The sequence below is a fragment of the Plodia interpunctella genome, chromosome 4, assembly GCF_027563975.2.
Source record: "Plodia interpunctella isolate USDA-ARS_2022_Savannah chromosome 4, ilPloInte3.2, whole genome shotgun sequence".
NCBI classification, from domain to species: domain Eukaryota; kingdom Metazoa; phylum Arthropoda; class Insecta; order Lepidoptera; family Pyralidae; genus Plodia; species Plodia interpunctella.
In genome coordinates, this window is record NC_071297.1 from 9342539 (window position 1) to 9360288 (window position 17750).

Here is a 17750-nt window from a genome sequence, read left to right on the forward strand (position 1 = left end):
TAAAATACTGTATTTAGGTGTTTTATTAACCAAATGTAAACTGACAGACAACGCTTTAAATTATATCTACCTATCATCATCTTCATCATCATATCGAGTGTACTATTGGCTAACACTGGTGTCAGATTTTATTTAAGTCGCCTAAAGTCATCTGACATGACTTTTACAACTACTTAGCGCCATCTGCGATAGGTAGTCGCATATTATATACACTAGGGAACTAAACTGCCCATCAGTGTGCAGGTTTTCCTCACGATGTTTTCCTTCACCGGATGCAAGTGGTGGTCTATGAAAACTACTATATGTGAGATACAGATTGGTATACAAATTCGTATGACACGAGTAGGATACGAACCTGAGTCCTTTCGATCCACAGGCGGGCGTCTTAACCATTACACCACCACAGCTTCAATTATACCTATTATCATGAAATATATTTATGAGTGCAATAAATTTTAAATTTCTGAAATTAGCCAAAGTTATATTTTGCATAAATTAACAAACAAATCTGGCCAATCTGGCTATGTCCAGGCGGTTCTGGCTGACGGGGAAAACCTAAGAAGTGCCTGGATTGACGCGATCAAGAATGATATGCGTGTCCGTTGCTCCGATAACTAAGAATGCCGTAGATCATGCAAAGTGAGGAAAAAAGTAGGAAAGAAACAGAGAAGAAAAAGAGTTATGACTATTAACAAGACAATAACTAAAGATAGATAGAGACAGAAAACTCTCCACCGATAATATAACTTTGTTGATAAATAAAATGGATGAGTAAACTTCTTGAAATTAAACAATAATAATAATGAACACACATAATATAATACCGGGGTTTAAGAGCTTTTTGTGACTCACTCGGTGACGACTCGGTGAACATTTTGATCTAGTATCTATAAAAATAAGTTAAAGTTTTATGTAGCTAAAATAAAACATCAGCAACATTTTCCGAACCTATTTGGGTCTGTAAACGGAATATTTGATGTAAATATATTACCGTTTTACGTTCACGTAACGGAATAAAATTGTAGACAAAATATTTCGCATTTCGAAAAACTACGCCAATTCTAGATACGATAATAGCTTTAGGTCATACATTCCGTGTCGATATATTTTTATAGGTGTTTGTCACGGTACGTCTCCAGCGAATTTGTCGATTCTAAATCTAATGCCAATATAATATAGAAGATACACGTGGAATATTACCACTTTAATCATTACGGGGTAGACAGAGCTATAAGAATTTCTCAAAGGCCTAATTTAGCTAAAGAAAAATCGCATGTTTATAGCCCTTTTCCAATTTTTGTCTTTATTTTTTTAATGTGTAAAGAAAAGTTTTGTCCTTTGTTTTGTCATGTAGGCTTTGATCTGAGGTTAATATATAAGTCTGTGCTTTGATCTCATAATTCCAATTAGATTATGGGTGGCATCGTCAAATTTGATGTTAAATTTATTAGCCGATTGAAAATTTGTAAATTTGTTAGCAAAATAGCATACTTTGCGTTTTCAAAGTTGATGGTGCAATCACTCCTTTGTGTGTGAATTCTCATCAATTATACCCCGACATCTTATATCGAATTCTTATTAGTTGATTTTTAATTGTAACAAGCATCAGTCACAAGCTTTCACATTTAATTAGTTGATAGTTAAATATTATTCGATTAACCCAGCTTCCTTACTTTGTAATGGTTCACCATATCAAATGGCTTGATAAAAGCCCAATTGAATAAACAGACAACCTAGGATCTGCCGACCGTATGAGAACAAATCATGTACAGAACGAAGGCGAAAATTTGTAGAATTAATAAACTTTAAAATGCTGATAATAATATTTCTAGATTTCAATGTTACGTAGTGTTTTATCTCATAATATTGAAGCCAAAACTCCCAGGTCACGTATAAACGTGTTAGTAAATTCCATGTCGAAATTTTATACCGCGCGCTGACGTGAAATTGCGTCCTTCTTGTTTTATACAGTTTGGACAAAGACGAAAATAGTAAGCTATGTGAAACGTGACGTGCTGGGTAAATGGGTTTTGTGATGTTTATTATATAACCTGAGGAAGCGTGCGCCCTATTGAATTTCTTAGCAGATATCATTTTATAACGTGTTTTATTTCTTGCAAGAGTTATGTGACTTATTGTGGTTTGATTATTTCTGACGGCTTCGGTGGCGCAGTGGTGAAGTGCTAACTTCTGAACCGAGAGGTTTCGGATTCGATCACCGGTCGGGTCATGATGGAAAATGATAGTTTTCTGATTGGCCCGGGTCTTGGATGTTTATCTATATATATTTGTTAGAAAATATGGTATTGTTTAGTTATACCATATCACATTGACTTAGTGTACCATATCACAATCGATCTCGAACTTACTTTGGGGCTAGCTCAATCTGTGTGATTCGTCCTAATATTATTTATTTCTCGATCCCGTATGAATGTAGCGTTTATAATGTGCGTCCGCTCATAAATTATTTTTGTCAATACTTCTAAGCTGTTCTAATCTGTGAAAACCGCATCAAATTCCATCTAGTAGTTTTACGTGATGTGTGAACAGACATACAGATAAGTAAGTCATCGCGTTACGAACATACATGCATACAAAAAATGTATTTTTAAGTAGATTTGTAGACATTTGTTGATTTATCAGAATTGACAACAACCTGTAACTCAAAAACGGCGTGTAGTATTCAGAGATTAGATTGTTTACAAGCTTTTATTTAACTTGCAATTATGTTGGGTGGGATCTTACAACTCAATTTTGAAGCAGATATTTTTGTCCGATTGAGCTGAAAATTTACACGCGTTTAGTTTGCATGATAATACATTATTATGATAAACATGACCTGATGGTGCACCCAGACACAGCTTCAGACGTGGGAACTCCTCACCGGTTTACTGCACGGAGCTGATTTTTTGTCACACATTGAATGCAATTAGATCTCTCTTGAGACAACAATAAAACCTTGTGTCAAAAGTGACATTTTTGTAAAAACACGTTGGTAAAAAACATTATGCAATACCGTACTAATAGAACAACTGGATTGACTAACCCGAGTTAACTTTCAATTTTTCACGTGACTTGCGACTTCTTACGTCATTATTAAATAAATTTAGGTTTCGTATGAGGCTTATATTCTCATATTAGGTAATATGAGAATATTTATACATACGCCTATATTTTTTTTTCTTTGTTGTTTCTATTTGTTTTATCTTGTTTCTAATTTAATCAGCAGGTAACAGTATTTTTATATGTAAAAATATGTTTTTTCTCTCTATGTATTAGACATTTTTAAACAAAAAAATTAAAAAGATTTATCGAAAACATCACAAATGCTGAAAATAACTTCTGTTTTATTTTATCTACCTATCAATGGATTTAACCGAAAAAAATTAATTTTATGAATATATTAAATTGTTTAAAAATTATCAGTTTTAAACAATTTAATATATTTATAAAATTAAACTTCTAGTGATTTTGATTCAGTCAAAGTAAACAAAAGTTATAAAGTCAGAAGTCACTACGACTTGTTGTTTGTTAGGTACTCGTCAAATATTATCATCGGCAACTCAAACGAAACTCGATAGAACTCCGAAATTTTCACATAAAGCAATAAACAAGATGCCGTGCAAATTTAGCTTAGGGGTGTAGTCATTGTTGGAAATACTTTAATTACAAATTATAATAGTCAGTATGGATTTCGGCCCTCTTTTATTTATATTCGACGACCTCGGAGGCGCAGCGGTAAAGTGTTTGCCTCTGAACCGAGAGGTCCCGGGTTCGATCCCCGGTCGGGTCATGATGGAAAATGATCTTTTTCTGATTGGCCCGGGTCTTGGATGTTTGTCTATATATGTATTTGTTATAGTATCGTTGAGTTAGTATCCCATAACACAAGTCTCGAACTTACTTTGGGGCTAGATCAATCTGTGTAATTTGTCCTTATATATTTTTTATTTATTTATATTTCTTTCAAACTCGTCTTATTTTCAAATTAAATGGCAAAAAGCTTCTAGAATTTTATTGTCATATCTAAAATTGCGATTTTAGAAAAGAAAACGTATTTTTTTAAATAACAAAATCTCCAAAATTTGCCTACGTTTAAAAAACAAACGAGAAACGTCCTAAAAAAGCCACAACCAAAAAAAAAATGGCCAGTATTCTATAAAAATGCATGTGTTTTCTATTTTTAGCTCCGTTGCAGACTGTGAAAGCATACAAAGGCTCAATTCATAGCACAAACCACTCGCCCATACAGCCGGATGACAAGAATCCGGACGTCGTACCTCTTGGCAAAGGTATTTATTGCTTTCTTATCTGTGGAGTGCTAAATTAGCGGTGGTTTAGATGTATTCGCATTTTGATTAGTGTATGTGCAAGCGGTAAGTAAAAGCGGTAAGTGCTGGGGCACAGGAGTTTGGGCCATGTCCCAACATTCGGGCCCATTGCGGATTGGAGAAATATACTTATACGCTATATTAACCAGTGTCTGTTAACATTGTGTACTTAGGGTAGGTTGCACTGTCAACTTCGATGTTAACTTTAACGTGCGTAGAATTACGCAATGTACGCCATTTTGTCTAAACGTCAACGGCGCGCACGTTAAAATCAAGGTCAAAGTTGATGGTGCAACTCACCTTTAATGCCTGATCTTAGCACTCGCACTTAACACTAATCCAAATGAGAACTGGGCTAATAGGATATAGAACTTTTAAGCTACGATAATCTACTTTTTATCTGTCTTTTTGTCTGTCTAAATCTTCTCTCCGGAACATCTCTCTTTAGTAAAGTCTCAATGCTTCATTTCACTGGGCTCCGTCAACGCATCAAAGCTGTATTGTATGACAACTATATGTATATATGAAATAAATAAATATATAAAACTTCACTTGGTCGGCGTACGTCAATGTCAAAAGATGAAGAGTTAATGCTCTGTGTCATCGCAGCGTAACGAAGCAACGAGGCTGAGCATAATTTAAGCACATTGTTAATAAAACTATGTTATCCATTTATTAAATCAACTCTTGTATTCGCCCGTTATAATAGGTTCGATACAAGATGAATGAAACGCGATGACCTATTTTTTTGGTAATTATAAAATTTATTTATTTACATACAAAGTTTTTCATTCTTAGACTACAACTGCGCACGAGACCTAGAGCGACCTCCCGAGCCTCCCCCCTACGGCTCAGTGGTTTCCCCACCAGTGGGCTCTTCTAGAAGTACCCACAGCTTGCAACATGACGTGAGGTCGAACACACCTCACACGCCAAACACTCCCGCTTCTGATGCTCAGGTAAGTCAGAGTCGACTATAAGCTCCTCAAATCACTAAGACCCCACCCCCTTCGTCTACCTGTGTTCCAATGTCCAATGTGATATGTGATGTGTATAGCCTATACGTGACTTATCAAACAGATAGTTTTACAAATTGTGTTTCACAAATATTTAACAAGACTAAATAGCAAATAGCGTCAGGCAGATTTATTGAACTTATTGTTAGTTTAACTGTCAGATTACAACATTATATTTTATTAGAAAGTGATTAAAATTGTCTTTCAACTGCTACTGAACAAAGCGTTAGTATGCTAGAACAATATGTTTCCGATCTGGGAATTAAGTTTTTTGGAAATGATTAGTTTAATTACTAGTTTTCAAAGTGTCAAAGCATATATTCAGATATTAGACGTTCAATGTACTTTTTCAAGTGATATTGAAATTTACATTGTTTCTCAAAAAGCTACAGATTACGAGCATTTCGGAACGATTAGTATAATATCACAGAAATAATGGAAATATTCTCTTCCAGAGCATCGGAACGCTCGCAGACGACCGCCGGAGCGTGACGAGCGGCACTCTATCTCGACGGAGAGAGGTTGTGACGACGCGGACGCCGCTGTTAGCTAACGCTAGAGAAAGCTGTGTCTAGACTGACTGTAGATATGCTAGATAATCGTTTGGGTATGTATATGATATTTCGTATAGCGTGAAATGGCGGTCAGGCGCGACACTATGTCTAAGCACACAAATACTTGTATGATACGGTATGATGCAATACAATTTTAAGTTGTATGCTGCATGTGAAGCAATATTTGATAAATTAACATAGGTTATGTTATTTGGAGAATTTTTCGTAACACGAAAAAACGTCGGTACATAATAATTACTTTGTCATTTTTGATTTTATTCGCTTAAATATCAGTTTCTTTTTCTATTCAATATTAAAATCTGTACAGGATAATATTTAAACAAATTTATTTTTCCAATACCAGTATTTTCTGTATATATTTTGATATTTCTAATTTTTAATAAAACAACATCGAATTAAATAAATTGAAGACTGTTGACACAGCATTTCCTATGAAATAAAGTTGGATTCGAAAGATGTACATAAATATATACATACATACATATAATATAAGTATAGAGACACTTCCACAAAATTGTAAACATATTTCTAGACTTTCAGATCAATCAGTGGCACTGTTATTATTCTGTATATAGATACCTAATCATAAATGTGTTCAATTATACATTATATATATATTTCATGAATAAGTTTGATTTTAATCCACAAACATGACCATTGTTATATATAAATATTAGTTGCACGATCAGTCTGCCATGTGAATGGACCTAGATATTAAAAGAAAACATTTTAAAATACATTTGATGAACTGATTTGTAAATTTGCTCTCAAATAATATTAACAAAAATAAGTTACTTTTTACATAAGTATTATGTAATACATTAAAAAATTGCAAAATACTAAAATGTATTATTTTAATAATACAATAATAATAAAAAATATTGCGCTTTATTAAAATGGCAATATTGTTTTAATTTGTCAGCTGTATGAAATACCTACTCTAAAAAGGAACATAGGACAATAAAAAATGAAAATCCTTACATATTTCTATGCAATTAGTAAAATTTTATGTATTTTTATCATTTATTAGAAATTATATTTATTGAAAAATATATACATTTTTGTTTAATCCTCTACGTAGTGAAATCACAAATTTCTCAACTCTTATTGTAAAAATTAAAATGTCATTAATATAAATTATTATTACGAGGATCAAAATGATCCAAATTTATCTATGTAAAAGGGTTGATTCGTCATCATATAAAAGTATGACATGAAATCAATTTTAAAGATTTATTTTATTTTATTCTATTCGGGAGACACACAGTCATAAATAACATTTAATTATATAACTATTTGGGTTCTAAAAAGTATTTATATATTCTCGCATTCCTTAAATTTAAAGGAACGTCCACTCGGCCATACAAAAAAGAGAAAACGTTTTTCTACCACCGATGTGATACCATAAAAGACCTGGTTTAATAATTCAAATGTATGAAATCAACCCTTTCTTATTAACTCAAAATAAATTTAATTTATTAAAATAATGAATCACTGTGATGCTATAAAAATATCGTTAGTAATGTTATATAACTTTTAACTGTTTATATATTTGTAAATAATTCTGATTAGCAACTAAGGACTCAAGTGGATATGAAATATGGCACTAAGAGAAAAACTATATTATTCTGAAAGATTTTTTTTAATAATGTAAATTGTAAAATAATATAAAAAACAATAAGAATAGACTTGTTCTCGGCTGTTTCTTAAAATTTTAATTTAATTGTTTTTAATTTAACATTATTAAATTCATTTATAAATTCAATTAAAAAATTATAAAAATTTAAACAGATTTTTGGAGACAGAGACAACAAATCAAACTTTTTTTTTAAATTACAAGTCTAAATTTGCCTACTATTTTGCGATTATTTTTTAAATTTAAATTTCTTACAAATAATTTGATAAATTCTTATGTAAATATTACCTAAATTGTAAATAATATCAATCTGTACTGTTTGTAATAAGTTTTTTTATGTTATATTAATGTGATTTTGGTAATTTTTAAAGACTTCTTTACATATCGTAAATATTAAGCGGATATGTGTAAAATTTCTGGAAATAAATAAATTTGCTTGTCAGCAACTTGATGTTATTTATTTATCTGTTAAGTGGGACCATCCCTTTACTCATAGAAAATAATCTTTTCATATCGAAATGCCCTACTTTATTACCGCATTTAAAATTAAATAAAATATTTTCAGTACGTACCTCGTTTAACAGTAGGAACTAAATCAAATTTTACAACAAAAGCCTTTATTTAATTATGGAACATAGGTAATATAGAATATGTGTGTTAATTGAGCGCCATCAAACACGACTGTACAATTTAAATAATGGCCAAAATGAGACATCAATGTGCCAATAATACAACTAGGCTTCATTAATAGGCTCGTCATCTATTGAGCGTTAAAAAAAAACAATAACGCATTGAGCATATTTACAAAACGTGATAATACTGAAATTGATAATAACAATACATACATCAATCACGCACTTGCCACAAAGTAATAATGGTTTGCAATCATTCACCGCATTCGACGGAAAATTTCAATCAATCCATTTAACCGTTCGTTACATTTTCGCAGTAGTAATGAAAAAAGGATCCAGAATAAACACAACTTCAAAGAGCATTCGGTCAACTGAAAAGGGTGAGGAGTTGGGGAATCAATCCACTAATTTTGGGACAGAGGTGCGTCGTTAACTAAAAAAAAAAAACAGTCAAAGCGTAGACCAAGATTGTCAACTCCCGTCGCGTGGTCATTGTTGTTCGTGATAAGAATTTTTATCCGAGCCATTTGCCACAGGTAAAGTAGAACGGAAAGTAAACTGTACTGTTTTTTGTTAAGTACAGACTTTATAAAGGCAATTAATTAAATAGTGGCCGAAATTGTTAACTCAGTAGAACTGGTGTTATGATAAATGTACTGGTCGATAAATGCTGTACATAAACTGTATCACGCCGTGTTAAACAGAACCTAGTCTCAAATTCAAAGGCTCACTCGTACCATGTAGTGTGCTTATTAATGTCATTTCTATGGGCATTCGACTGTCGCCATCGCGTACCATCAATATCATTTTTAAAATTATAACAAAGACTATTTGCTAAACTATTGGTGAAAGTTCAGTATGTAGACGGTCGAGAAAAAGTTTTAGAGACAAATAATTAGAAATAAATGAGAGCAATAAAAAACTATGAATTATTTGAAAATAAATCGATTGTCACTACTATAAAGCTGTATGATTAAGAACAGTTATGGTACTTATTAAGATAGCTATCCTTCTGATCCTCATTGCGTTATGCTATAGTCTCATTGTAAGGTGCACGAATTTAATGGGCGGACATCACGTTCTGTGATGAGATTGCTCTTGTTTATGGGGTCGAGTGAAAAGCGTAATCTCTAAGACAATAGCAGGACTTGGCGTTTTTTTGGACAAAACATTCATAATAATTAAACGACTAAAGATAAGCGACGCTGGGTCGTGTTTGTATACTTTTGTAAATTACATGCTTTTGATAAATTTTTGTTTGTTTTTGAGTGAAATCATTTTTTATTATTAATAATTATGTTCTTTGATAGAGACATTTGATTCAAGAAGTTCTAAATAACTCTTCATATTGTTTTTGGTCTCTAAAATATGTATTATGGTTGAATATGAAACTAACACCGAAAATGAATGATGAAAATTCTTCAATACTCCCGATGGCTATTCATGTGCAAACACGTTTCGGGAATTCGCTGCAGGCTATCCGGCTCGTTCTTGTAATAACCGATGCGAGGCGGTAATATCTCGCTTGAACCAGTTTCACCCGAATTAGCCAACGGTCGGCGAGGCAGCGAGCGTTGCGTGCCACGACCCCTGCGCCAGTGTGCATATGTAATTGCGCTGCCCTTCCTGTCAATTTCACTGGCACGTATAGACTGTATGTGGAATAAAATTGTAAGGTTACGGAAATTATAGTATTTTTTTTTCAACACATTTTTATTAATTTATGTTTGAATACCTTGATATAATTTATGAGCAGTTTGTTAATGATGTAATAAAGAATTCATTTATCTAAACTGTAGACCACTACACGACGCAAAAAGAGGGGTGTTATAAGTTTGACCGCTAAGTGTGTATGTCTGTCTGTGTACATCGCAGTTTTTTTATATGATAGCTAATTCTTATGCGGTGGTTCTTAGATATATTTAATTAAAATTGGTTCAGCCCTTCAGAAGTTGTAGTGACATGAATATTGAAATTTGTGGGTTTTTTAATTTGTCTAACAAATAAACTTGTTGAGTAAGAATTTGAAGGTGTGACTGGCTGCGTAGACACATGGGTTCACTTATAAATCAAGTGATGTTTTATATGCTAGCTATTTTCGATTGTTTGTGGGTATTTATCACATCGATGAATTACAATCTCGAAAGATATCTCGAAATAAATTAAAAATATCTCGAATCAGGTAAACACGACTTAGCTTTTCTGTAAACTATACATTTATGCCAAAGCCGGTTCAGTGCGTGCTTTTAATCGCTCCACGGAAAAGCTCGTTCATAAAAGTAAGTGAATAAAAAATAATAAAATAAGCAATCCATACTATCCATAATTCTATACTAATATTTTAAATACGAAAGTCAGAGAGACTTTGTCTGTGTATCTGTCTGTCTGTTCCAATTTTGTAGGGAGGCAGTTAAATACCCCGTTCAAACAAAGGCTGTATATGTTCAAAAATCTGTCCCAAATTACTATAATGGAGTATGAAAATACACGTGGTTCTCAATAAATGCATTTAAGATAACAGTTGCAGCAGTTATAAAAATGTCACAAATAACCAGTGAAGCAAAGTACCGACGTCGGTGTACCTCGGTGATGACCTCGGTGGCGCAGTGGTAAAGTTCTTGCCACTGAACCGAGAGGTCCTGGGTTCGATTCCTAGTCGGGTCATAATGGAAAATGATCATTTTCTGATTGGCCCGGGATGATTTTGGATGTTTATCTACATATGTATTTGTTTATTATAAATGCTAATATAGTATCGTTGAGTTAGTATCCCATAATACAAGTCTCGAACTTACTTTGGGGCTAGCTCAATCTGTGTGATTTGTCCTAATATATTTATTTATATGTTTATTTATATAGTAATCGTAAATTAGCTGCTATATAAACAATTACATTTGATGTTATTAAATAAATGAACAATCCAAGTGTCCAGGTTAGGTTCTTGTAATAAACATATGCACTCACAAACTTTTGCATTTATAATACTAGCTGCGCCCCGGGGTCTCGCTCCCGTGATAATAATTACCCTATGTGTTATTTCAGGTAATATTCTACCCTTGTACCAAATTTCATGACAATCCGTACATTTTACGTGAAAGAGAAACAAATAAACATATTAATATTATAAATGCGATAGTTTCTGAGGATGTATCTCAGAAACTATCGCATTATAATATTAATAAACTCTCCCGCATCTCACACCCTATCGCAAGCACTAACGCAGTACTGAGTAAGGGACTGGAACAGGCTATCGACCTTTGTTCATTCTGTAAATAAAAGTCTCAAAACTACAAAACTTTTCTTTGGTCTGACAACTAAGGATGCCAACGACCGTGCGAATAGGAGACGAAAAAGAAGGAAAGCGAGCTGGGGACTCCTATGCCCAATGACTTAGAAAGAAGCCAGAATATGCTCAGATAGATTTTTACTAACATATAGAGAATTTCCTCGGATCACCAAATTCGCCGAACAAAAAAAATCGAAAATTCGGAACCAATCAATTATATTGCTCATAAACGGATATAACAATAACTATTAATCCTTATAAATAGGGCAGCGAATTTTTATTGTGATCATGTACAGGTACCCTTATTGTGATCGTGTGTACGTACCTTTATTCGCACTGTATCTGGCTCGTCGATAAGAAATCACAATGGTCTACAGCAAACAAAAACAACAGTACCTTTTGTTTGCACAAACAATGGGAGAGAAAAAAGGCTTCATTGATTGCTCTAAATAAGAATATATTTTGTGATTTTTCTGTATAACTTGTGTAAGGGAATATGTAAGTACTTATTTACAATAATCTCACACGATCTTGAAGGAATGGTGGTAGTATGCTAGCTAGCTAGCTAGGCAGTAGCTATGATAGAAAGGTTCCAGGTTAAAAACCTATTTCCTATTCGTGCCGCATGAGTTTGTATACCAAACTAGCATACAAAAGCATGTGGTTCTGTCGTGGAATATGATCAGTCCATTTCTGCCATGAATTTTGTACTAGGTGATTATGAGACACATAGTCTAAGTAGCTGATAGAAAACGTTATTCTAAAGGAAGGTTGACGTCAGGCAGGTGGACGATTGTAAAATCACAGTCGAAGTTTTAAAAATTTTAAGGTTATTTTGTACGCTAATTCCAGACTTTAAGCGGAGATGAGAGAGAGAGTTTGAATAACCATGAATAAAGTTCGGTGCATACCAATTGCATATCCCACACGTGCACAGCAAGATTGTATAGATTTTCAACGTTGCACACGTAACGGTGTACGGTATACGTACATGGTATAATTTCTCGTATATGTTATAATTCTGATAATCACGGAAGGAAGGAAAGAACAGTAGTACAATGTGCACTAACTAGCCTTTGGTGCTTTTCATAGACCTCTGCTTGCTTATAAAAGTCTGTATAGGATTCGAACTTGAGAATTTTAAAACATAGCTAATAGACTCCTTCAAGATCACGTGAGATTATATGTAGGTAGGTACTGTAATGATACTCCTTCAGTACATTTTAATAACCATTTTATTGCGTTTCGAACAAATAATAGAAAAACCAACAAAAGTTTATTTGATGTATGTTTTGACGCCAAAAAGTATTACATGTCATTTAATAATTATTATATTTTAATTAATAAGCGATCCCAATCGTTACAGAACTTACCTATTTCCCTGAAGTTAATACAGAAAAATCATGAAATGATACAAATAGATATATAATAATAGAGAATAAATTTAATAATTATCTAGGTATTGGTGATGGAACACTAAATATGATAACAACTAACGAGTTCTTTCGCTTGTAACTTCACTTGATGGAATATACTGCGATACTGTAAACATTTGATTTTCATTATATTAGAAATTTAAAATGAGTTTTCACCTCAAGGGATTTTTTTTTTAAAATAATCAGAAAATGTGTATTATACACAAAGGTCTGGCGATATTGGAAAATAGCAAAAAGACCCCCAGGTACCTGCTGTGTTACGTGATCTAAGAAAACTTTTTGCGCTGCAAACAAGTTTGTACTTGCTCGAGGTATCGGCGATACGGCGAGCTGATTGAGTTTGAGAATAAATTCAAATGTTTGCTCATTCTATCTGTACACGATAAATATCTTGTCGATATTCAATGGTAATGGTCGCCGCCGTCTGTCCGCGGACAGACATAATAATAATGGACAAATTTAATGAGAGCCGTATCTTCAAAATTATTGTTTATTTTCACGTTGACTCTGGACTTTGGCGTCACAGCAACGTATGAACCCGGGGTTTAAAAATTTCATTACAGTGAGGTGCATAATCAAGTCATAATAATTATTTTATAGTAACGCAGTAAAATTAGACAACATGTTATACAATATGTATAAACCAGTTGACAGGCAACAGCAGTTTTCCCAAAGAGAATTTATGTCAATAAAAATAATTTTATTAATGTTTCTTTCAAATTATACAGTTAATATATTTTTTGATAAAACACAGACTTCAGATTTCAGTGACCGCGAATGAAATAGAGAAACACGAGGATGAGAGTGAGCGAGAGAGAGAACAAATCGGAGCTTGGAAAAATGTACAAAAAATAGATACAATTTTGAAAAAATATTTTGATATTTTAGAAATGTGCAGATTTTTTGCATAAGTATTTTCCTTTTACATATGTGGCCAAGGAAGACATAATTTGTAGGTACGTAAGTATCATTAGTACAAGGGATGACGAATAACCTTCTCGACTTCTAAGGAAAAGCTGGATTTCTATGCTTAACAGCCAAGGAAGAAACCGGAGAACGATCAGATGAGAAAGAGAGAGACTTATATCTGTATAATGAGTTTTGCAAATAAATTACATTTTATTCTATTTTAGCTCTTATGTTAAAATTCAAGAAGATAAGATATGCTTATCAAATTAAGACCTATATTTGTCAATCAACGTCTTTGGAGAACATTCTGCGTTAAAGTTAAGTAAATTTTCGATTTAATATTTTAATGGTTTGAATTTGAAAATTCCTGTGATTTTATGACTGACGTCAAACGTCTTTGGGAATTCTGCATCAATTTGCCTAAGTACACTAAACCGTTTGTTCGTGTAGATAAATGACCATGCTGTCATTTGCTTTCCAAATTTGCACAGTCTAGAATTGCAATGGTCTAGATTTTGGTTCATTCGAATCTACAGTAAAATTTAATCAAGTTGTTTAAACGCCAATATTTAAGCTGAATATGTGTGTCACTAGATGGCGATATCCAGTTTTAGAACGCGCTATCGTGTGTCGCTCATGAAATTATATAGTTCTTCAAAATACGTAAAGTTTTTTTGGCTTAACTTTTTGATCATTACACGGTTGTCACAATTCTGAAGTTTATATTTCTGTTGGACCTCACGTGTATTTTTTGGAAATTATAATGTTTTACACGAGATAACAAATAACTAAATAGAGCCCCGTCTGAAATTCTGTCTATGTGACTGTCTGTTCCACTTTTACGGCTAAACCGCTGAATCGATTTTTATGTTTTTAAGTTCAATATGCATGTAGTTAAAGACTGCCTTTCAAACATAGGCTACTTTTTTTCAAAAATTAACCCCCAAATGACTATAATAGGGGGTGAAAGTTTGTATGAAAATCATGCCTGTTCCACTTTCGAAGAGAAATTCACGCGGGCGAAGTCGCGGGCAATAGATATTACTATTTAATATTAAAATACTTTTACCACAAATTTTAAACATGTTTCTGTACTAATAATATAACAAATAACAAAACGAAATAAAACTCATAACAAATTTAAAATGTATTTAAAACTACAAATAAAAAAAAATGTCCCGCCTATTTGACAAATAATATAGGCGTAGAGAAATATTTTTTAATTGCCTTTGCTTTATTAAAATAGGACTTTAATAAAGCAAAAATATTTTTTGGCAATCTATTTTTCTTTTTTTTGCTTCTATCCAATACCAAGGCAATAGCTCACTGCCAAAGCGCTAGAGTGAATATCCAGGTTTACTGGGTATCGGTTTTAATTCGTCGGCTTTTTTAGCTTTTCGACCTTTGAATGCACTAAAAATCACGTCTGATACAAATTGACTCAAATAATACATTTAGGTTTATTGCATAAATAAATGTTGTAAAAAAATCTATCTACTGATAAGAATATTAAAACAATGGGAATATACTTAATCTGAAGACATTTATTCTAAATCGAAATTCTAATACACTTTTAAAACCCCGGGCAGTAACCGCGAGACACAAACGTCACACTGCATAAAATTATAGGGATGGGACACGTCGCGCGCTGTCTCCACTAGTGCAGTGCGTAACTCGATTGCCAAAATTTAATCGAGATTGTTCCGCCTAACAGCTCGGCCATCCTGCAGTCCTTCGGTCCCCGAAGGAACGGTTGTCGCCAACAGGGTGCGGCGCACATCATCCCATCAGACACGATGCTCGCTGACACTGGTACAGGTGCAGGTGAAATACTTGCTATGGCCCCAAGGCAAGCACAAATGTGAATATTTTGCTGTGGCCGTCAAGGCAAGCAAAATTTCAAACGACAATGCTAAGGCCCTGAAGGCAAGCACAGATTTAGTTATAACTGCTGAGGCCCCGAAGGCAAGCGTGAATTTAAATGTCACTGCTGAGGCCCCGAAGGCAAGCATGAATTTAAATGTTACTGCTGAGGCCCCGAAGGCAAGCATGAATTTAAATGTTACTGCTGAGGCCCCGAAGGCAAGCATGAATTCTGAAGACAGTGCTAAGGCCCCTAAGGCAAGCTCAAATTATTATAGTACTGCTATGACCCCGAAGGCAAGCATACAATTACCATGATAGTTCTGATCTGGGCCCCTTAGGCAATCATGAATTATGATAACATTGCTAAGGCCCTTAAGGCAAGCACATCAACCAATATAAGGCCCCAAAGGCAAATATGTTATTGTCAGGCCCCGAAGGCATACTATTGAGTGGGTATTAACTTTGAGTAACCATCGCCAGGCCCCGTAGGCAGGCATGAAATATATATTTATTGTTATTTATTACTGTTTTTTTTTTTTTTTTTCTTTAAGATTCTTGTACCAGGTCATCATCTGATGATAACTCACACCGATCATGCCACATCTTTAACTTATCACGTGCTACGATATTCTTATAAGCCTTTTTACCTTTCGCGGCTGAAGTCACTTCGTAGCGATCATTTGGCATAGCAGCAGTTACCTTATAGGGTCCTGCATATCTTGGCACCAGTTTGCCACTAGACAGCCCAGGTTTTAAAATCTTTCGCTCAACCATCACTAGACTTCCAACTGCTATCGGTGGTGTAGCACGACGACTCTTATCAAAGCGAACTTTCATTTGTGATGCGTTATCAGAAATTTTCTGAATCGCGTCCTCTCTATTCTGGACTATATCCGATGGTGCGTAAGTTGCTCCTTGTAGGTCTCCAGCCAACCGTGGCCTCAATCCACATAGTAACTCCAGGGGCGATTTGCCAGTCCCCTGACTCACAGTAGAATTAATGCCTAATTGCACCTTAGGCAAATAATTATCCCAGCCTTTTTGCTCTTCACCCATATGAGCGGTTAGCGAACTCAAAATGGTACGATTGAGGCGTTCAACTTGCCCGTTTGCACGTGGAGTGGCAACGGCATTTAATACATGCTTTATCCCAAGGCCATCGCAATAATTTTCGAATTCTCGCCCTGTAAAAGCCGTGCCTCTATCGCTTACTATTCTTGCGGGATAACCAAACACTTGGCTCAACTTATTCAATGCAGCTATTGCACCCTTGGCATTGGCACTTGCTACAGCTTCTAACCATACAAACTTTGTAAAGCCATCTATAACAGCAAATATGTAGGCCTTGCCATTACTTTTGCAAAATGGCCCTAAGTGGTCAACATGTAGCGTGTCAAAAGGTACAGCAGCTCTTGTAATAGGATGCAATAGGCCAGGTAGCTTGCCTGTCGGTTTCTTAGTAAATTGGCACCCAATACAACTGGTAACATATTTTTCTACATTCTTCCTCATTTTCGGAAACCAATATTTCGCTTGTATAGCATCAAGACACTTCTCGACACCCAAATGACCATTATTATCATGGTAAGATTTCATGATATGCCATCTGGCATTTTTAGGTAGAACAGGCCTATAAGTTCCATTTACCACACGACATAATAAACCATTAACCACCTTATAGTCTTTAGCCAACCCATCCTTTTTGTGCTTATAAGCATCCAACTCCAATTGCAAATTTGTTATCGTGGATTGGATCTCTGCATCGGCGTCTTGTAAAGTATTAATAAAATCTTTCTCCTCAATGTGTTGAATTGAGATTGGGTTGCGACTGAGAGCGTCTACGTGTGTCATTGACGTTCCAGGTCGATGCTCCACATCGAAATTATATTCTTGTAAATCAAGCCACCAACGTGCTATGCGTGGTGATAAATCCCTTTTAGACCAAGCCAATCGGAGAGCAGAACAATCCGTCACAACTCGAAATTTTATACCTGTTACGTACACCTTGAATTTCTGAATACTGAATACAACAGCTAAAGCTTCCAGTTCAAAACTGTGATATT

General features: G+C 34.3%; 1 protein-coding gene across 2 annotated transcripts in view; it reads left to right on the forward strand.

The window, feature by feature from the left end:
• LOC128669484 (nephrin-like) overlaps positions 1-7885 on the forward strand; it is a 161036-nt gene extending 153151 nt beyond the window's left edge. For both annotated transcript variants that reach the window (XM_053744352.2, XM_053744353.2), the window contains 3 exons: positions 4188-4292; positions 5130-5290; positions 5803-7885. In XM_053744352.2, the coding sequence (XP_053600327.1) occupies positions 4188-4292; positions 5130-5290; positions 5803-5922 (386 nt within the window). In that variant the 3' untranslated portion in view covers positions 5923-7885. The remainder of the gene's footprint in view (positions 1-4187; positions 4293-5129; positions 5291-5802) is intronic.
• Positions 7886-17750: the final 9865 nt, after the last annotated feature.